Below are 22,200 nucleotides of genomic sequence, written 5' to 3' on the forward strand. Positions count from 1 at the left end.
TGGGAAATAGCAATTAAAAAGGAGAATTGGGAAGAAAAAATTTAACTTAGTAGGAAAAAGCATTCAGCACAATTAGTGAAGAAGGCAGCAGGAGCATAAGGCTTCAAAAGGACAGAGGACACTGTCCCATGGAGCATCACACTCTAGCATCCGCCAACCAAGCCCCCTCACGATGACAACGAGCTGGAAAGGGAGGGAGAGATGAAAAAGACGAGAGGGTGAAGAATACTGCCCGGTGAGACACCAGTGTTTATGGGTAGAGTGGGAAAATTGGAATCATTCACAGAGACATACTGGAGCCTGTCACTGCATGAGGTAAGATTGTAGGTATTGGAGGGAGTGACCTCTTACTCCGTAATGTTGCAATTTAAGAAAGTTAATGTGTTTACAGTGTCAAAACGTCTTATGTAGGTCAATAAATAAATGAATAAGTTTTCCAAGGGCTGCATAAATGAAATTAATCATACTAACTGGGCATGATTGGTCCTTTTTTGGGCCTGAAGCCATTATGGGAAGAACTAAGTATAAATAGGAGTAAGGCTGCGTGTAAATTAACTTTAAAATAATTTAGACAAAATCGGCAGAATTGATATTGGTCTATAATTGTTGACTTCAGTGAGATTGCTGCTTTTATGGACTAAGGTTACTCTTGCTTTTTTTCTCAAAATATCAGGAAAGGTTTAGAGTTCAAATAATTTGTTGTAGAGCAATGCAATGGCTGGAGCTAAAAATCTAGAGGCTTTTTTTTGTAAATTAATGTTGGTATCTCAACATACAGTATCTATGCATGGGGTTCATTCATCCACTGCAAACTACCTCAAACCCATCATCACCCAACAAAAATGTGCTATCATAACAATAAAACTGTCTTCAAACAACACCCAACCTCTCTGTTTAAAATCCCTGAACATGCTACATATACACTCGCTCTACACATTCTCTTGTGCTATTTACAAGTACAAAACCTTGTTCCTAAATACTAACCCTGATCTGAAACTCTCCATTGATAGACGTAATAGAACCCACAAGCACCACAACATAAATATCTCTTTGATATAATTTTTTTATATAAATTGACAGTCAGGATAATATAATTGCCAATCAGACTAATATAACTTTGAATCAGGGTTTTTCACCCACAGGGTTATTGATCAATGGAACTGCCGACCCACCAAACCCATAACTGCCAAAACTGTGCTGAATTTCAAAATATACCTGGAAAAAATCATGAAGGCAAACTGGGAGGGGGAAGGGAACCTTCAACAAGCCGACGACTTCCTGTTCTCACTGAGGCCACTTGGGTTAGTGGCCCTCAGGTAAATCGGGTAAAATATTATTCCCAGACAATTACAGCATAACTGATAAAGTTAGGCTAGAGTAATAAATTTCTGGTAAATTTAGAGTGATAAATTTTTAGAGTAATATAAATTTAAATTTCATATTAACTTGACTGACAGCTATAAATGCCAATCAGCCTTCAATATGCTCTTCGGTGAAATATTTATAATCAAGAATAGAACTCATAAATAGGCCTAAACAAAAAATAAAAAATGGACATCAGTTTGCATATGAATCTCGTGAGAAGATTCCTCGATTAATATACATTTCCTTACCAATCAAATAGTGTCACCTTAAGTACATCTCAGATTGTCTTCTTCACCAACTCCAATGCTAAATAATATTACAACAAAAATGTCCATAACTTAGCTACAGAGTATATTACATTTTAAATAAATTTCCACAGGAAGCAAAAAAAGGAAGCACATTATTTACATATATATGAAGAAAAGCATTTAAAGCTTTGTTTTACCTTTGCTAAATTAAAGAGATATTTCTATACTTATAAGCAATTTTGAGTTTTCCTAGTGACAGCTTCTCTAGTTCTTGCTTGGTCATCTAACTTTCATAAAAGAACAATATAATAAAATATCTTCATATCTTTACCTTTCATTGTGAAGTTTATTTGTCAAACAAATTATAATTACCTCTGAAGAACATCCAACTGACATTGTGATAGCACACTGTTAGATTAAAGGTATGTTAATATACCCTTATGTGGCTCATTATCCTTCAACATTCTCTTAATTATCTTTCACACTCTAAGTGTTTGGCCTATTATCTGCATGTAACATCTTGTGCCTCTTCATATGTCCAAGATGACTAAATCTCTTCCCACACTCTGGACACTCGTGAGGTTTGTCACCTGAATGCCCTAACATGTGCTGTATTATAGATCTACGTTCTCTAAATTTTTTACCACACTTGGCACATTGAAAAGGTCTCTCATCCGCATGCACCATCCTGTGAGTCTTCATATTTCCACGCTGACTGAATCTCTTCCCACACTCTGGACACTCGTGAGGTTTGTCACCTGTATGCACTAACATGTGAGTCTTCATACTTCCATGCTGACTGAATCTCTTCCCACACTCTGGACACTCGTGATGTTTGTCATCTGTATGCACTAACATGTGAATCTTCATACTTCCATGCTGACTGAATCTCTTCCCACACTCTAGACATTCATGCGGTTTGTCACCTGAATGCACAAACATGTGCTTTATTATAGTTCCACGTTCTCTAAATTTTTTGCCACACTCGGCACATTGAAAAGGTCTCTCATCCGCATGCACCATCCTGTGAGTCGTCATATGTACAAGCTGATTGAATCTCTTCCCACACTCTGGACATTCATGAGGTTTGTCACCTGAATGCACTAACATGTGACGCTTCACATGTCCAGGACGGGTGAATACCTTCAGACACTGTGGACACTGGTGAGTCTTCTTCTTCTTCATGACAGGTGCAGTTTAAATAAATAAATAAATAAATAAATTTTTATTTAGGTAAGGTACATACCTACAAAAGATTTTACAAAGAATGCTGGGTTTATAGATAGGGCTAGTACATACAATGCCTAAAGCCACTATTACGCAAAGCGTTTCGGGCATGAAAAACTTAAATGACTAAAGCTTAATACTAATTGAGCATAAAGAATAATAAGTGTTGAGAACAAATAAAAAAAAAAAGAGATAAAAAAGGGGGGGGAACATGGCTGAAAAAGCAGCACAAATACAATTAGGTCGACAAACAGCATTGTTTTAAAAAAAAGCAGACATGGGTTGACAATAGAGGGGTAAGGTAGATAACAGGGAATATATTAGGTATAGCTTCGTTTTTATCTTAAACTGGTTGAGAGAGGTACAGTCTTTAACATGGTTGGGAAGGTCATTCCACATTCTGGGTCCCTTGATTTGTAGAGCATTTCTAGATTGATTCAATCATACTCTTGGAATATCAAAACAGTATTTATTTCTGGTGTGGTGCTCATGGGTTCTGCTACAACCTTCTATGAAGCTTTTGAGGTCAGGATTGGCATTACAGTTCAGCATTTTATATATGTATAATACACATGAGAGAATGTGCAGTGACTTAATATCTAACATATTCAGAGATTTGAGTAGGGGTACCGAGTGATGTCTGGGGCCAGAGTTGGATATTGTCCTAATAGTAGCTTTGTGTTGAGTAATTAGAGGACGTAAATGATTTTGGGTAGTAGAACCCCAAGCACAAATACCATAGTTGAGATATGGATAGATGAGGGAGTAATAGAGAGTCACCAGAGCAGGGCGGGGTACATAATATCTGATCTTAGAAAGAATGCCAACAGTTTTTGAAACTTTTTTTGATATATTTAGAATGTGTCCCTGGAAATTCAGCTTGTGGTCAATGAGAACGCAAAGGAATTTACCATCTAATTTGTTACAAATTTGGGTATTGTTTATATTGAGATTTAATTGATTAGAGGATTTATTGCCAAACAGAATATAGAAGGTTTTGTCAATGTTAAGGATGAGTTTGTTGGCAGTTAGCCAAAGATGGACTTTATTTAGCTCAGTATTTACTGTGGCATTTAGAGCAAGGGGGTCAGGACTGGAGTAAATGAAGGTTGTGTCGTCAGCAAATAGAATTGGTTTGAGGTGTTCGGAGGCATTTGGAAGGTCATTAATGTAGATGAGAATGAGGAGGGGGCCAAGTATGCTGCCCAGAGGAACACCAATGTTGACAAGTAGGGTGGGAGAAATTGAATTATTCACAGAAACATACTGGAGTTTGTCAGTAAGGTAAGATTTGAGGTATTGCAGGGAGTGTCCTCTGACTCCATAATGATGTAATTTAAGAAGAAGGTTTTGGTGGTTGACAGTGTCAAAAGCCTTACGCAGGTCCACAAATAACCCAACTGGGAACTCATTTTTATCAAGAGCTGCATGAATCAAGTTAATCATACTAATAAGTGCATCGTTAGTGCTGTTTTTGGGTCTGAAGCCACATTGGCAAGAGCTAAGTATATTGTGTTTGGCTAGATAAGAGTAAAGCTGCTTGTAGATTAGTTTTTCAAAAAATTTTGACAAGTTAGGCAGGATTGATATAGGTCTGTAGTTGTTAACATCTGAGAGATCACTACATTTGTGTACAGGCGTTACTCTCGCTTTTTTAGAATATCTGGAAAGGTTTGGAGTTCAAGTGACTTGTTGAAGAGAAAAGCAATAGCAGGGGCTAAAGATCTGGAGGCTTTTTTGTAAATTAAAGTTGGTATCTCCTCAAGGGCACTAGACTTCGTTTTAAAGGAAAGGATTATCTCATTAACGTCAGTGGAATTAATAGGCTTTAGGTACAGAGACTGTGGATAGTTACCTGTAAGAAATTCCTTAACATCAGTACTGGAAGATGGAATATCATTTGCAAGGGATGGCCCAATGGAAGAGAAGAACCTATTGAACTCAATAGCAGAATCAGAGGCTGAAAGCTGACCATCGTTATTGGACAGGAGTGTTGGTTTGTTATTTAAAATCTTCTTTGATCCTAATATTGAGAAATTGTGCTCCAAAGAAATTGTGCTCCAAGTTTTTTTAATGTTGCCCTTTATTTGGGTAAATTTATCTTTGTAGTATTTAGTTTTGGCTCGTCTAATTATCTTAGATAGCAATAACGAGTAATTCTTTGAGAATTCTTTGGAGACAATTCCTAACCTATACTTCTTCTCAAGGTCATGTTTTTTAATAATGGATTTAAGTATTCCCTTTGTAAGCCAGGGATTGTTAAGCCTTTTGGTTGTGACTTGTTTTGTAAGCATAGGACAGTGGGTGTTATAAAGGCCAAGAGTTTTTTGAAGAAAAGATTGCACTGCTAGGTTGATGTCCCCTATGTTACCTAACTCGGACTCCCAGTTGACATTGTCAGCAGCAGTTATAAAATTGTCTATAGCAGTGTCATTGTGCAGCCTAAAACTTAACTCCCTTGACTCTAGAGGAGGTTTGCTAATGTTAGTTAAGAGAAATGTGGGGTAATGGTCTGCTGTGCTATCGGTGATTATACTTGAAGTAAGCGGAGAGGTTATGTTGGTCCAGATGTGATCTAGAGTCGTGGCAGTACTGTCAGTGATTCTAGTAGGTCTAGTGATTAAGGGTATGAGGAAGCAGGAATTCATACAGTTGAGGAAGCTAACAGCAGTAGGGTGTTCAGACTCGCAGAGGTCAATATTAAAGTCCCCTGCGATAATTAGATGGTTTTTGTTCCGTCTGTTATCGAGTATTAGATTTCTAAGGTTTGAGTTGAATTCGGACACATCAGTGTTTGGAATTCTATAGACTGCACTCACATACAGGACAGACTCGGCACCCTTGACTCTGAAGCTGGCGAAGATATACTCCCCACAGCAGTCTCTAGTTCTAATTACTTTTAAGCATTTTAGTTCTTGGTGGTAGTAAAGAGCAGTACCACCACCTCTCTGAAGTTGACGACAGTTGTGAATTGCCGAGTAGTTAGGCATGTTAAAGAGTTGAGTAGTATCCTCTTTCAACCACGTTTCAATAAGTATAATAAAAGAGAATTTGTTGTCAATAGTTTCAATCAAGGCACTAACATCATCGAAGTGTTAACCTAGGGATCTAACGTTCAAGTTGATTACAGAGATATTGTGATTATGTGTTAATACATTGTTTACATCATGTGCTGTAAAATATCTGCAATTTAGATCATTAAAGTCACAATAATCACAATATCTCTGTAATCAATTTGAACGTTAGATCCCTAGGTAAACACTTCGATGATGTTAGTGCCTTGATTGAAACTATTGGCAACAAATTCTCTTTTATTATACTTACTGAAACATGGTTGAAAGAGGATACTACTCAACTCTTTAACATGCCTAACTACTCAGCAATTCACAACTGTCGTCAACTTCAGAGAGGTGGTGGCACTGCTCTTTACTACCACCAAGAACTAACATGCTTAAAAGAAATTAGAACTAGAGACTGCTATGGGGAGTATATCTTCGCCAGCTTCAGAGTCAAGGGTGCCGAGTCTGTCCTGTCTGTGGGTGCAGTCTATAGAATTCCCAACACTGATGTGTCTGTATTCAACTCAAACCTTAGAAATCTAATACTTGATAACAGACTGAACAAAAACCACCTAATTATCGCAGGGGACTTTAATATTGACCTCTGCGAGCCAGAACACCCTACTGCTGTTAGCTTCCTCAACTGTATGAATTCCTGCCTCCTCATACCCTTAATCACTAGACCTACTAGAATCACTGATAGCACTGCCACGACTCTAGATCACATCTGGACCAACATAACCTCTCCGCTTACTTCAGGTATAATCACCGATAGCACTACAGACCACTACCCCACATTTCTCTTAACTAACATTAGCAAACCACCTCTAGAAACAAGGGAGTTAAGCTTTAGGCTGCACAATGAAACTGCTATAAACAATTTTATAACTGCTGCTGATAATGTCAACTGGGAGTCCGAATTAGGTAACATAGGGGACATCAACCTAGCAGTGCAATCTTTTCTACAAACAACTCTTAGCCTTTATAACACCCACTGTCCTAGGCTTACAAAACAAGTCACAAGCAAAAGGCTTAACAATCCTTGGCTTACAAAGGGAATACTGAAATCCATTAACAAAAAACACGACCTTGAGAAGAAGTATAGGTTAGGAATTGTCTCCAAAGAATTCTCAAAGAATTACTCATTATTGCTAACTAAGATAATTAGACGAGCCAAAACTAATTACTACGAAGATAAATTTACTCAAATAAAGAGCAACATTAAACAAACTTGGAGCACAATTTCACAAATATTGGGATCAAAGAAATCTTTAAATAACAAACCGACTCTCCTGTCTAATAACGATGGTCAGCTTTCAGCCTCTGATTCTGCTATTGAGTTCAATAGGTTCTTCTCTTCCATTGGTTCATCCCTTGCAAATGATATTCCATCTTCCAGTACTGACATTAAGGACTATCTTACAGGTAACTATCCACAGTCTCTGTACCTAAAGCCTATTAACTCCACTGACGTCAATGAGATAATCCTTTCCCTTAAAACCAAGTCTGGTGCCCTTGAGGAGATACCAACTTTAATTTACAAAAAAGCCTCCAGATCTTTAGCCCCTGCTATTGCTTTGCTCTTCAACAAGTCACTTGAACTCCAAACCTTTCCAGATATTCTAAAAAAAGCGAGAGTAACGCCTGTCCACAAATGTGGTGACCCCACAGATGTTAACAACTACAGACCTATATCAATCCTGCCAAACTTGTCAAAAATTTTTGAAAAACTTATATACAAGCAGCTTTACTCATATCTAGCCAAACTCAATATACTTAGCCCTTGCCAATATGGCTTCAGACCCAAAAAAAGCACTAACGATGCACTTATTAGTATGCTTAACTCGATTCATACAGCTCTTGATAAAAAGGAGCTCCCTGTTGGGTTATTTGTGGACCTGCGTAAAGCTTTTGATACTGTCAACCACCAAAACCTTCTTCTTAAATTACATCATTATGGAGTCAGAGGACACTCCCTACAATACCTCGAGTCCTACCTTACTGACAGGCTCCAATATGTTTCTGTGAATAATACAATTTCTCCCACCCTACCCATCAACATTGGTGTTCCTCAGGGCAGCATACTTGGCCCTCTCCTCTTTCTCATCTACATTAATGACCTTCCAAATGCCTCCCAACACCTCAAACCAATTCTATTTGCTGACGACACAACCTTCATTTACTCCAGTCCTGACCCTCTTGCTCTAAATGCCACAGTAAATACTGAGCTAAATAAAGTCCATCTTTGGCTAACTGCCAACAAACTCACCCTTAACATTGACAAAACCTTCTATATTCTGTTTGGCAATAAATCCTCTAGTCTTATAAATCTCAAAATAAACAATACCCAAATTTGTAACAAATTAGATGGCAAATTCCTTGGCATTCTCATTGACCACAAGCTGAATTTCCAGGGACACATTCTAAATATATCAAAAAAAGTTTCAAAAACTGTGGGCATTCTTTCTAAGATCAGATATTTTGTACCAGGCCCTGCTCTGGTGACTCTCTATTACTCCCTTATCTATCCTTATCTCAACTATGGTATTTGTGCTTGGGGTTCTACTACCCAAAATCACTTACGTCCTCTAATTACCCAACACAAAGCCGCTATTAGAACAATATCCAACTCTGGCCCCAGACATCACTCGGTACCCCTACTCAAATCTCTTAATATGTTAGATATTAAGTCACTGCACATTCTCTCATGTGTATTATACATATATAAAACGCTAAACTATAATGCCAATCCTGATCTTAAAAGCTTCATAGAAGGTTGTAACAGAACCCATGAGCACCACACCAGAAATAAATACAGTTTTGATATTCCTAGAGTACGTCTTAATCAAACTAGAAATGCTCTGCAAATCAAGGGGCCCAGAATGTGGAATGACCTTCCCAACCATGTTAAAGACTGTACCTCTCTCAACCAGTTTAAGATAAAAACTAAACACTACCTAATAAATTCCCTGTAATCTACCTCACTCCTCTATTGTCAACCCATGTCTGTTATTTTCTTTTTTTTTCTTTTTTTTTAATCAACACTGTTTGTCAACCTATTGTATTTGTGCTGCTTTTTCAGTCATGTTCCCCCTTTTTTTTTATCTTTATTTGTATTTGTTCTCAACATCTTTTATTCTTTATGCTCAATTAGTATTAAGTTCTAGATATTAATGTTTTTCTTGCCCGAAACGCATTGCGTAATAGTGGCTTTAGGCATTGTATGTACTAGCTCTATCTATATATCAATCCATTAATGTAACATCACTTGTATGTATATACCTTACCTGAATAAACATCTGAATCTGAAAGTGATGATTGTCATAGATAGTGGATAAGAGGTTTAGTTCTGGGTCTATACTTGTCTGCATAAAAAGGCTGTTTGCAGGAAAACAAGGCAAGAATGGCAAATTACAAAATAGAAAACAAAGAAAAAAGTAGAATAAAAATTCTAAAGTAATATAAACTTAATGGTAATTTAAATAAAAAAAACTTAATGGGAACTAGGAATGTAAAAAATGAACTAGAGTAATTAGTAACAATAGATGACCAAAAAAGTAAAAAAGCAATTATGATAACTATAAAATGAAAAGCTTGCTTACTAAACTAAGTACACTATAGTTGAATACTAAAGTTACACTAAAACAAACTGAGGTAGTTTAAATAGAGATACACTCAGGAACACTGGATAATGAAGTTAATACTAGAGGACACAGGCAAAGCCAGTGTACTATGGAACATGGGAGTAAAATGAAAAAAGACAATAATAAAGATGACAATATATATTTTTTTTTATTTTTTTAACTAAAGTTAAAACCTTTTGTAAGGAAAGACAGAGCTAAAGTACACAATGGTAGTTAAATGTGATTATAATTTGAATTCAGGCTATACAGCAGCTATCCTACAGTCACTGAGGAAAGAATTAAGGTGAGCTTCAGTGGTTATTGAATAGGTTTTTCCAGTGTCAGTCCTCCTAGCTATAATTTTACCATCTCGCACAAAACAGTGTTTAATTGCAGGGGAATTTTTGCAGAAACCACGCAGTTTAAAAAAAGAGATTTTGCCTGAACCTGGTCAGACATTCATTCAAATAAACAGTGGATTTACTAGCGACTGCAGATGAGATACGAATCAGACTTGCGGGAGCAGCTATCTAGTTTTATAGGTATCCTGTTATTAGTACCAGATGATTTGGTACCCACTCTATAAGCTGATTTGATGTTATTTTTTTGGATTGAATACTTTAACTTATCCTGCAATTTATTTATTTATTTATTTATTTATGCATATACAAGAATGTACATTGGGAATGTGAGGATACATAATATGGTAATTACAGTCTTGTAAAGCCACTAGTACGCGCAGCTTTTCGAGCAGGTCCTTAATCTAAGAAAATTTTAAGGAGGTAAATACTTGCAAAATTTATAGAAAAAAAATGATAACAGTTACATGGAATGAAAAAAAGAAGATGAGAGAAAATTGTAGGTACAGTATATTAAAGCACAAGGTGGCTAAGATTGATTGCAATGACAGCTTAAATGGTAGTTGACAAAAATTGGTAGGCACAATACAGCAGAAACAATATAAGATTGATTGCAATGACAGCTTGAATGGTAGATGACAAAAATTGGTAGTCACAACACAGCATATGGCTAGCACATAAAAGAAGACAGCAATGAACACAATGATAAGGTTGTTTGATACTACATAAAAATTAGGAGATTGGGTAACACTAGGTACAGAGCAAATTTAAAGCTCAGTGTAGGAAACTAAGAAGATGAAATTAGGTACTTTTTGGTTTTGCTTTTAAATAAGGCAAAAGTTTTACAGTTTTTCAATTCACTAGGGAGTGAGTTCCATAGACTAGGTCCCTTAATTTGCATAGTGTTTACACAGATTAAGCTTGACCCTGGGGATATCAAAGAGATATTTATTTCTGGCGTGGTGATAATGGGTCCTATTACATCTGTCCAGGAAGAGTTTCAGAGCATGGTTTGCATTTAAGAACAGGGTTTTGTAAATGTAGTTGACACAAGAGAATGTGTGGAGGGAGTTAATATTTAGCAAGTTTAGGGATTTAAACAAGGGAGCTGAGTGTTGTCTGAAGTAAGTAAGTAATTATCAAAAGAAGGCACCAAACCGGGAAGGCTATGTAGCACCATCAAATACGCAAAATAATCAGAGGGCGCTAAATATCACCAAGGATGCCAATACGAGAACAAAAACGCATAAGGCGAACGATATCAAAAGTATCCGAGTCACCAAGAATTCTATCGAGGGACAGGTGACCGCGAGGGGCGGTCGGAAAGCAAGACATACGCTCGTCCTGGAAGTCAGGACATTCAAGAAGGACATGCACGACCGTAAGAGGGACAATGCAACTAGGACAATAAGGAGCAGGGCGGCGCTCCATCAAGTGACCATGGGTTAAGCGAGTATGGCCAATACGCAACCTCGCCAGAGCTGTTTCCCACCGCCGGTTACGGTGGAAGGAGGACTGCCACGAGGAAACACAACATTTAAGAGTACGTAGCTTGTTACCAGTAACAGACAACCAAGAAGCCTGCCAACGGGTAAGGACTGAGGAATGGATAACCGGGTAAAAGTCGGAATACGGAATGCCCTTACGAGAGATGGGACAAGAGCGGACAGCTTCCTTGGCGGCAGCATCCGCACGCTCATTTAAAGACACACCAATATGGCTGGGAACCCAACAAAACTCAACCGACTTAAATTTACTATGAACGAGAAACAGCCAATGCTGGATCTCGACAACCACTGGATGAACTGGATTAAAGGACCCGAGAGCCATGAGGGCACTACGAGAGTCAACAACAACTACAAAGGAAGACTGACAACGAGAAAGTAGGAGACGAAGAGCATAGAGAATAGCATAAAGTTCCGCTGTAAAGATGCTAGTCTCCGGAGGCAAGCGACACATATAAGTGCGATCAGGAAAAACAACAGAGTAGCCAACACCGTCCGCTGACTTAGACCCATCGGTGAAGACAGAAACGGAGCGGGAGTGAGAAGAAAAGTGCTCGAGGAAAAGGCGTTTTAGAACCGTAGGAGGGGTAAAAGCTTTAGTGATACGGGTCAAGGAAGTACAAAACCGCGGAAGAGGGACCCTCCACGGGGGCAAAGAAGGAACAACACGAGGAGAAACATCAGAAATACGAACGGAAAGAGAATCCTGCAGGCGAGACAACCGGACAGAAAGAGGGAGGTGGTGAAGAGGAACAGGAACCGCAGGAGGGGTAAAAGTTAAAGCACGACAGAGGCGAGAGGAAGGATGTTGCAAGGACCGCGCAAGATAGCGAAGACAGTAGCGATCACGGCGGTCCTGGAGAGACAGGAAGCCAGTGTCAACATACAAGCTAAGGACGGGAGTCGAACGAAAGGCACCAGAACTGAGGCGCAACCCAGTATGGTGCAAAGCATCAAGACGGCGAAGAGTAGAAGGAGAAGCAGACGAGTAAGCAGGGCAACCATAATCGAGCTTAGACAGGACGAGAGAAGAATGTAAAGCAAGGAGAGTGCGCCTATCTGCCCCCCAAGAAGTATGGGACAAGACCCGAAGGAGGGTAAGGGCCTTAGAGCACTCAACACGGAGGTAAGAGATATGGGGAGACCAAGACAAACGAGTGTCAAGGAATAACCCCAAAAGCTTCGCGGAATCTTTGTATTCAAGGGGATGACCATAAAGTGACAAAGAGGGACGAAGAACAACCCGTTTCCGTGTAAATGTCATGGCACAAGTCTTAGAAGTAGAGAACTTGAAGCCATGATCAGTGGCCCAAGACGACACGGCATCAATTGCAAGTTGAAGCCGGCGTTGAAGGAAAGGCGAATCATCACCCTGACAACAAAGGGTAAGATCATCGACATAGAGAGCGGAGAAGACACCAGAAGGAAGAGAGGAAAGAAGACCATTGAGGGCAACCAGAAAAAGAGTAGTGCTCAGAACACTACCCTGGGGCACACCTTCGTATTGCTGAAAAGAGGGAGAGAGAGCGGTACTAAGGCGCACCCGAAAGGAACGACGAGAGAGGAAGCTGCGGAGAAAGAGAGGGAGATGACCACGAAGGCCAAAAGAATGAAGTTGAGATAGGATATGATAACGCCAAGTGGTGTCGTAAGCCTTTTCCAGGTCAAAAAGGACGGCAACAACGGAGGTCTTCGCAGCAAAAGCAGTACGAATATAGACCTCCAAGTTCACCAGGACATCTGTCGTGCTGCGGCACTTGCGGAAACCAAATTGAGAAGGGGAGAGGAGGTGATGGTGTTCCAGGAACCACATCAGACGAACGTTAACCATACGTTCAAAAAGTTTGCAGACACAACTTGTGAGAGCAATAGGGCGAAAGTCCGTAGGGGAAGTACCCAGAGACCCCGGTTTGCGAACAGGGAGGACAACGGCATCGAGCCAGTCCTCAGGGACTGACGACGACTCCCAGATCCGATTATACAGACTCAGTAAATACTGAGACGTGCTCGGAGGGAGATGGCGAAGCATCTCATAATGAATACCATCGGAGCCCGCCGCCGTAGAACCGCAGAGGGCCAGAGCAGAACGAAGTTCAGAGAGAGAGAAGGGATCATTATAGGGAAGCTGAAGATGAGTGCAGAAATCTAAAGGACGAGACTCAAGGACAGGTTTACGAAGAAGGAAAGATTGGGGAAGATGAAGACCAGAGCTAACAGAAGAAAAGTGGGAACCCAGTTCGGAAGCGACCTGCAACGGGTCCGCCACAAGATTATCATGGAGGTGAAGGACCGGTGAAACATCGGGAACGAACTTACCCGCTATCTTGCGGATACGCTTCCAGATCTGGGCCAGAGGGGTTTCGGACGTAATTGTTGAGACATAAGATGCCCAACATTCACGTTTAGCCGTACGGATGGCCCTACGGGCCACCGCACTCGCTTTCCGAAAGAAAAGAAAAGAATCGGTCGTCTGCCTACGGCGGTGCCTCTTCCAGGCTGCACGCTTACAGCGGACAGCCCGAGCACAGTCCGCATTCCACCAGGGAACGCACTTCCGTGGACCCCGAGAGGAAGAGCGAGGAATAGAGCGGAGGGCAGCGTTGAAGACAGTGTCATGAAAAAGGAGGAGAGCGCGAGAGAGAGGCAGAAGGGAGAGGTCAGAGAGAGCAGCACTGAGGGTAAATAGGGTCCAGTCTGCCTTAGCAAACTGCCACCTAGGGAAAGAGAGGGAAGGGCGAAAAGAGAAAAAGGAAACAAGGATGGGGAAATGATCACTTCCATGGAGGTCATCAAGAACCTGCCACGTGAAATCTAAGTAAAGAGAAGAAGAGCAGAGAGAAAGATCAAGACAAGAAAGGGTGCGAGTCCGAGAGTCCAAATGAGTGGGCTCACCAGAATTCAGAAGAGACAGGGAAGAAGATAGGAGAAACGGCTCAAGGAGGCGACCCCGGGTATTCGTCAGAACGTCACCCCAAAGAGAATGACGACAATTGAAGTCACCCAGCAGGAGCACAGGCTCTGGCAAGGAGTCTAGGAGGTGTTTCAAATCAGGAAGAGAGAGCGGGACACTCGGGGGGAGATAAATGGAACAAACTGTGTACCATTTCCCCACAAAGATACGAGCAGCAGAACAATGGAGAGGCGAAGGAAAAAGTAAAGGAACAAAGGGAACATCTGCACGAATCAAGAGAGCAGAAGAATTAGAAGCCCCAGCAATGGCTGGGGGGGGGGGGGAGAGAAAGGAATAGCCACGAAAACGACCAGGACGAGCACCAAGCATTGGCTCCTGGAGACAGACACAAAGGGGCGAAAACCGCGAAATCAGAAGTTGGAGTTCGAGGAAATTGGCGTAATAACCTCGAACGTTCCATTGAAGAATGGACAACGACGGGAAGAGAAAGGACAAAAACAGAGAACAAGGAAGAAACAAAGGCGAAAGAGCAACAGAGCACGTTAAAGAATATCAGGGTCAGCAAAGTCAGGGTTAGGGGGCATGGGTAAACTGAGCAAAGACGGAGGGAAGGAAACGGGAGAACAGATCAGAGGTGGGCGGGCGGGGTCCGGAGGAGGAGGAGGAAGAGGAGGAGACAACGGAGAGGAGCAGTCAAGGACAGCAGTAGGAAGAGGGGGAGTAGAAAGAGGGGAGCACACCCCAGCAAGAGCAGCAACCGAAAGGGAAGCAGGGGCCAAAGAAACCTCCATAGCAGGAACAGGGGGCGCAACCACTGAAACGGGAGGGGAAGGAGCAACAGAGCCCGAAGTAGGAGCTAAGGAAGAAAGCAAAGCCTTCTTACCCGCCGGGGAAGAGGAAGGAGAGGAGCCAGGCTTACGCTTCTGACTTAAAGAGACAGGTGTCCCAGCAACTACGTACCGGGCAACGGATTCCAGTGTCTCAACAGGAGAAGCCGAACGAGAGCACACACGACGGCCGTTAGGAGAGCGATGGACATCCGCCTGCACCGACAGGCGGCGGGGAGAGCCGATAGATGGAGGAAGAGGATGGGAAGGAGGATCGGAGGGGGACGAGGAAGAAGACACAGGAGACATGACAGACCGGGTTGAAAGAAGGGGAACCCCAGACAGAGGACCAGGAGGGGGACCCCTCGGGAAAGAACTCAAAGGAACAGAGGAGGGGGCAGTGGGCGTATCAGGGTCCAAGGCCCGGAAACGGTTGAGAGTCTGAGGAAGGGGGGAAGGACGAGGAGAGGAAGAGCGCAACACGCGAGCATAAGAGATGTTAGTATAAGGCGGGAGCCGGCGAACCTGGCGCCTCGCCTCAGGAAAAGACAAACGCTCCCGGTGCTTCAGGTTAAGGACGGCCGCCTCAAGCTTGTAATGGAAACAGGCACGGGAGAACGTAGGATGGGCCTCACCGCAGTTGAGGCAGCGAGCTTGGGGAGAAGTGCACTCCGACTTAGAGTGACCTTCACTCCCACACAAAGGACAGAGAGAGACAGTCCCAGAGCAGCGGAGGGCACCATGCCCAAACCTCCAGCACTTATTACAAAATCGAGGAGAAGGAATATACTCCTGGACAGAGCACCTAGCACCAGCAAGAATGACAGAGGATGGAAGGGTCCTACCATCAAAGGTGATCTTCACAACGCGAAGGGGTTGACGGCGACGACCACGAGGGGGACGAGTAAACGAGTCAACCTGGAGGACAGAATGGCCTTGGGCATCAAGGATATGCCGAATATCATCGTGGCAATCCTGCAGATTCCGAACACCGGTTGCAACATGGGGTGGGAGGAGAATAGTGCCAACACTGGAATTCATCTGAACATTCTTGGAGACCCGAACAGGGATCTCGCCAAGGCAAGATAAGGCAGCCAAGCGGGAAGCCGCATCCTGAGAAGGAGCAGCAACGACACGTGTACCGAGACGAGTGGGGTTGAAAGTAACACACGCATCCACGGAATCTACAAGATGCCGATGGAGGGAGAAATCGTCAGGAGGCGCAGAATCAAGAGGGAGGAGATCAAAGTATTTGGCCCATGAAGCAGGACCAAACAAGGCCTGATACGCATCAGCACGGGAAGGAATCGAGCGAGTGCGGTTGGGGCGCGAACGGCGGTGAGAACCCCTAGAGAGAGAGGGGTCAAAAGGCGCAGTAGTCACAACGAAAGACTTAGCCACACCAGGGGACGAAGTGGTCACCACCGGGGGCTGGAGGCTCGACCCAACCTCAGAGGAGGGAGGGGAGCTGGGGGAAGAAGTCAGGACGGTCAAAGGAGGAGCAAGGTCGGGGCCCAACGCAGCGGGAGCTACAGAGCCTGGTCTTCCAATACAGGCCGACTCGGGGGCTTGGTCGCCCACCCCACGAGCCTGAGAGGGTACAACGGAAACATTCAACGACATAGAGACGAAAAGTGACAAATTCATCCACGAATGTGCCCCCATACCCACCATGGAGCCACAATTAGAGGCAGGACACCCAACAGGAAGCTATCGCTGATCATGCCGGGGCCCCCTAGGGGTGCGTCGTGAGTATACGCCCCACAAACGCCACCTTAAGAACCGTCAGTCCGTCGAGATCGGGTTCAGCGACGAAAGGGGGATTGACAATAAAAGGTTCCCCTCGCTCGAGACGTCGGGTACTACAGTTCTACGGGTGCAAGAGTATGCCTCCTCAAGCACCCGGGCGTCAAAATAGAAGAAGTCCAAAGAAAGAATCCAAAACAAGCAAAAGGTCGGCAGGAAACGACAAGCAGATAGGAGAAGAGGGGGGAGAAAAACGAAACATAAGGAAAAGCGATCCGGCACAATTGGAGAAGACAGCAGCAGGAGTGCAAGGCCAGAAAAGGACAGAGGACTGCCCAACGGAGCATCACACTCCGGCAGCCGTCCACCAAGCCCCCTCACGACGCCAACGGGCCGGAAGGGGAGGGGGTGTTGTCTGAAAGAAGAGTTAGTTATTATTATGATAGCAGATTTTTGCTGTGTGATGATGGGCTTAAGGTGGTTTGCAGTGGTTGACCTCCATGCACAGATACCATAATTAAGATAGGGGTAGATTAGTGCATAATATAGTGAGAGGAGAGCAGAGTTAGGAACATAATATCTGATTTTGGAGAGTATACCAACTGTCTTAGAGACTTTCTTAGTTATGTGTTGAATGTGGGTGCTGAAGTTGAGTCTCTTGTCTAGGAATAGGCCAAGAAACTTGCCATCATTTTTATTACTGATGTTAATGTTGTCTATCTGTAGCTGAATTGCATTTCATGATTTGCTTCCAAATAAGATGTATTAAGTCTTTTCGATGTTTAATGTTAGTTTGTTCGTTGACATCCATAAGTGGACTTTTTTTAATTCATTATTCACAACATTATTTAGTGTATGTGGGTTGAGGTCTGAATAGATAAGGGTAGTATCGTCAGCAAACAATATAGGTTTGAGAATATTAGAGACATTAGGCAGATCATTTATATATATAAGAAATAGAAGAGGTCCTAAGATACTGCCCTGTGGCACTCCAACGGTAATTGGTAGAGTGGAAGTTGTATCATTGATGGTTACATATTGGTGTCTGTCACTAAGATAGGATTGGATGTAATCAAGGGCAAGGCCTCGGATTCCATAATGCTGGAGTTTAAGTAAGAGGTAGTTGTGGTTAACAGTATCAAAGGCTTTTCTTAGGTCAATGAAGAGTTCAATCGGAAACTCATTTTTGTCAAGGGCTGAGTAGATAACGTCAAGGAGACTAATGATTGCATCGTTGGTGCTCTTTTGGGACCGGAAGCCAAACTGGCAGGGGCTGAGTATGTCGAATTTTACGAGGTAGGAATAGAGCTGTTTGTAAATAATTTTTTCAAATATTTTTTGATAGAATGGGTAGATTTGATATTGGTCTATAATTGTTTATGTCCGCTGGATTGCCTCCTTTATGGACTGGCGTTACTCTTGCTTTTTTGAGGATAACAGGGAAGGTGTGACACTCTATAGATTTGTTGAACAGTAGTGCTATGGGTGGGGCAAGGGCATGGGAGGCTCTCTTATACACAATGGATGGAATTTCACTGGTGTTCCCTGCCTTGGTTTTTAGAGAGTGTATGATGGACACAACATCTGCCGGGCTGATTGGTGAAAGGAGAAGAGAGTTTGGATAGCTGCCTGAAAGATATGTGTTAATATGTGTCTGAGTCTGTGGGATTTTACTGGCAAGATTAGCACCAACCGATGAAAAGAAACTATTAAATTCATTTGCCATTTCTAAATCAGTTGACGGTATATCCCCATCCTTGTAGAGTTTTATTTGGTTATGTGAGTGTTGTTTAGTTCCTAGGATACTAGAGATTGTTTTCCAAGTGCTTTTCATGTTGCCTTTTGCTTCATTGAATCTATTCACATAATATGCAAGTTTTGCCTTTCTTATGATACTGGTAAGCATTGATGAGTATCCTTTAGCTACTTCCTTTGAAACTAGGCCAATCCTAAGTTTCTTTTCATATTCATATTTCTTGTTGATTGAGTTGAGAATGCCACTTGTGAGCCATGGATTGTTCAATCTTTTGTCAGTTACTTGCTTGGTAAAAAGGGGACAATGAAGGTTGTAGAGGCTTAGAGTTTTGGAGAGGAAGAGGTTAGCTAATGAATTTATATCATGGGTATTATTGAATTCAGAATCCCAGTTACTATTGTGAAGTGCATCTGTAAGATTGCCTAAAGCTGATTCACTGTGTAGCCTAAATGAAAGTTTCTTGCTTTTTGGTGGTGTTATGTCCATGTTCGCTATGAGAAAGGTAGGATAGTGGTCAGTTGTTCTGTCGTAGATTATACCAGATACAAGGGGAGCTGTTATGTTTGTCCATATGTGGTCCAAGGTAGTGGCTGATGTTTGAGTGACTCGGGTAGGTTTGGTGATTGTGGGGATTAGCATACAAGAGTTCATGCTGTTAAGGAAATAGTCAACTTAAGAGCAATTTTGTTGACCCAGGTCAATATTAAAGTCTCCTCCCAGGATGATGTGGTTTTTGTTGAGATTGTTGTTTATAATTAGATTCCTTAGGTTGTCTGAGAAAGAAGCTATGTTAGTATTGGGAAATCTATAGATGGCTCCAATAGTCAAAGAGGATTTAAGGGATTTAATTGTAAACTGAGCAAAAGTATATTCACAGTAGTCATCTCTGTCACTAATAACACTGTTGCAGATAAATGTATCTCGGTAATATATAGCTGTGCCACCAACTTTTTTATTAGGCCTACAGTTATGAATGGCTTTATAACCAGCTAAGTTGTAGAGTTGGGTATAGTCTTTATTTAGCCAAGTTTCTGTTAAAATAATGAACGATAAGTTAGTACCTAGTGCTGTGAGTAATGCATTTAAATCGTCAAAATGCTTACCAAGTGATCTAACATTTTGGTTGTAAACTGATAGACAGGTGCTATTTTGGAGTTTGTTTTTAGCCTGGTGTGCTGTGAAATACTTGCAATAATGATGATCAATGTGCTTGTTGGTGTAGATATGAGACAGAAGATTTTGATCAGGATCAATATCAGTGTGCATAGAGATGCGGAGGATCACGATACAAGATACACGATAAAGCAAAACACAAGAATAAAAGTAAATACAATAAAATAGTAACAATTTTGAAGTAAAATAAAGATCCAATAGATAGCCAGCAATACCTTGATCACGATGGCAGCACAGTCTTCTCCAGCAGTTTCTTGGGGAAAATCACGTGAAGAGATAATTACGGATTCAAGTAGTTTATGTTGGTCTGTCTCGTCTTGGGTAACAGTGTGTTGTTGTTGTAGGTTGTTCAGATGGTTCTCAAACTGTTGCAATATTTCTTCCCGTTTTTTAGTGGTTTCATCTGGATTAAAGTTAGTAACTGAGTTCTTGAGAAGGTTTAATTCTTGTTCGAGGTGGACGACTTTGGTAGGTAGATCTTGATTGTTCTTGAGTAAGGCTCCAGCTTCATTCTGCAAAGATAATAATGAGCCTTGCAGGTTCATTATTAAGGCCGACTGCTCTTTGATTACTGTCATTTGATCTTCATGTACTTGAGTTAATAACTTGAGCCATGGGTTATCAGCAAGGCTCTTGAAGTCAGAACAAGGGGCAGCAGCTCGTTTAAGTTGGTCCATATGGCTACCTAATAGTTGCATGGCCCGTGTCAGAGACGGCGCTGCGCCCAGCTGAGATTGTTTGTTATTGTTGACGGGGGGGGGGGGGGAGAGTCGGTACCCCCCACGGCGGCCACCGAGGGGGAGATAGCTGAACTAATCATGTTGTTAGCCTGGCTAGTGGGGTTATTCTTGTTAGGCGTGTTTTCTTTCTTAAGGGCCTTACCGGTCTTACTTTGCATGGTAGCAGGATAAATGTAGGCAGGAACAATAGGGAAGCCTCGTTGATAGGCAGCAGTGAACGTCGGGTACAGCTTCCTAGCTCCAGGGAGCAACACTAGCAAGGTCGAAAAGAGAGAATTACGGGTTGGTCTTGTGGTTTTTTTCAATCACATTTGGGTCACTGTGTACTTAGCTGCCTTCGGGTGATGCTACATCATTTGTTGGTAGCCGAGAGCTCCAGGATCAGCTGATAAAAGAGGAGGGAGGGCAGGGCCGACAGGTATTGTTGACGTTCGTTCGTGAAGTTTGTGTGAAGGTTTTCTCCCCCGGATGTTGGGAGAAGCGTCAAGGCTTGAGTGTTGTTTCTTAGAGTTAGACTTGATGTGAACACTTGGCGGTCAATGGTGGTGCTTCTTCTTTATGATAGGTGCAGTTTGTGTCAAGGTTTTCCCTTATTGCTCGTGCTGGACATCACCGGCGGGCGCTGCTAAAATGGCGGCGGTTGTTTACCCTCTCATCACCTGAGCGTTCCAATGTTTTGGTCTGGTTCCACATATCATTTTTCCAACCTCTTATTTTTGTTTATAGCTAGTCATTTAAAATTAACACTTGTATTTATTCTCATGTTTTTGAATCAAAGAATGTACTTGGAATTGTTTCTTTAAACATAATGCCACACTATTATACTTTTTGAAGGAAACAGCTCTCCCATAGTGGATGTGTTCTGAACCTTAATGGAAACTGACCCATGTATCAATCGGGTCAACCCTTGTGTTTCGTTTCCAAAATGGTTGCCCATGTTGGAAACAGGATCTGTATGTCAAAACTTTTCCAGGACAATATTTAAAGTAAAACCGAAGTTATTTGTTGTTGTATAAAAGTTGCATATTTAATGGCTTGTAGAGCTGGAAACCCGCAATATTACCTTGAGGTTACCTTGAGGTGCTTCCGAGGCTTAACGTCCCCGCGGCCCGGTCGTCGACCAGGCCTCATGGTTACTGGACTGATCAACCAGGCTGTTGGACGCGGCTGCTCGCAGCCTGACGTATGAGTCACAGCCTGGTTGATCAGGTATCCTTTGGAGGTGCTTATCCAGTTCTCTCTTGAACACTGTGAGGGGTCGGCCAGTTATGCCCCTTATGTGTAGTGGAAGCGTGTTGAACAGTCTCGGACCTCTGATGTTGATAGAGTTCTCTCTCAGAGTACCAGTTGCACCTCTGTTTTTCAACGGGGGTATTCTGCACATCCTGCCATGTCTTCTGGTCTCATGTGATGTTATTTCTGTGTGCAGGTTTGGGACCAGCCCCTCTAATATTTTCCACGTGTAAATTATTATGTACCTCTCCCGCCTGCGCTCAAGGGAGTACAGTTTTAGGCTCTTTAGTCGGTCCCAATAGTTTAGATGTTTTACTGAGTGGATTCTAGCAGTAAAGGATCTCTGCACGCTCTCCAGGTCAGCAATTTCTCCAGCTTTGAAAGGTGCTGTCATTGTGCAGCAGTACTCCACTCTAGAGAGCACAAGC

General features: G+C 42.3%; 1 protein-coding gene across 1 annotated transcript; it reads right to left on the bottom strand.

The window, feature by feature from the left end:
• Nucleotides 1-194: 194 nt before the first annotated feature.
• Nucleotides 195-20,505, bottom strand: LOC138360984 (zinc finger protein 681-like). The gene is made up of 2 exons (XM_069320468.1): nucleotides 20,015-20,505; nucleotides 195-2,792 (listed from the first exon to the last, which is right to left on the bottom strand). The coding sequence occupies exons 1-2, from the start codon at nucleotides 20,495-20,497 to the stop codon at nucleotides 2,100-2,102; spliced, it is 1,176 nt and encodes a 391-aa protein (XP_069176569.1). The 5' UTR covers nucleotides 20,498-20,505; the 3' UTR covers nucleotides 195-2,099.
• Nucleotides 20,506-22,200: the final 1,695 nt, after the last annotated feature.

Source organism: Procambarus clarkii, unplaced genomic scaffold (assembly GCF_040958095.1).
Source record: "Procambarus clarkii isolate CNS0578487 unplaced genomic scaffold, FALCON_Pclarkii_2.0 HiC_scaffold_137, whole genome shotgun sequence".
Lineage (NCBI taxonomy): Eukaryota > Metazoa > Arthropoda > Malacostraca > Decapoda > Cambaridae > Procambarus > Procambarus clarkii.

Bases quoted from the DNA above. Each gene is read 5' to 3' on its own strand.
- LOC138360984 (XM_069320468.1), bottom strand. From the start codon at position 20,497: ATGCAACTATTAGGTAGCCATATGGACCAACTTAAACGAGCTGCTGCC. The intron at 2,793-20,014 runs GTATTGCTGGCT...CCTGTCATGAAG, and splicing joins GTGCTGCCATCGTGATCAAG to AAGAAGAAGACTCACCAGTG.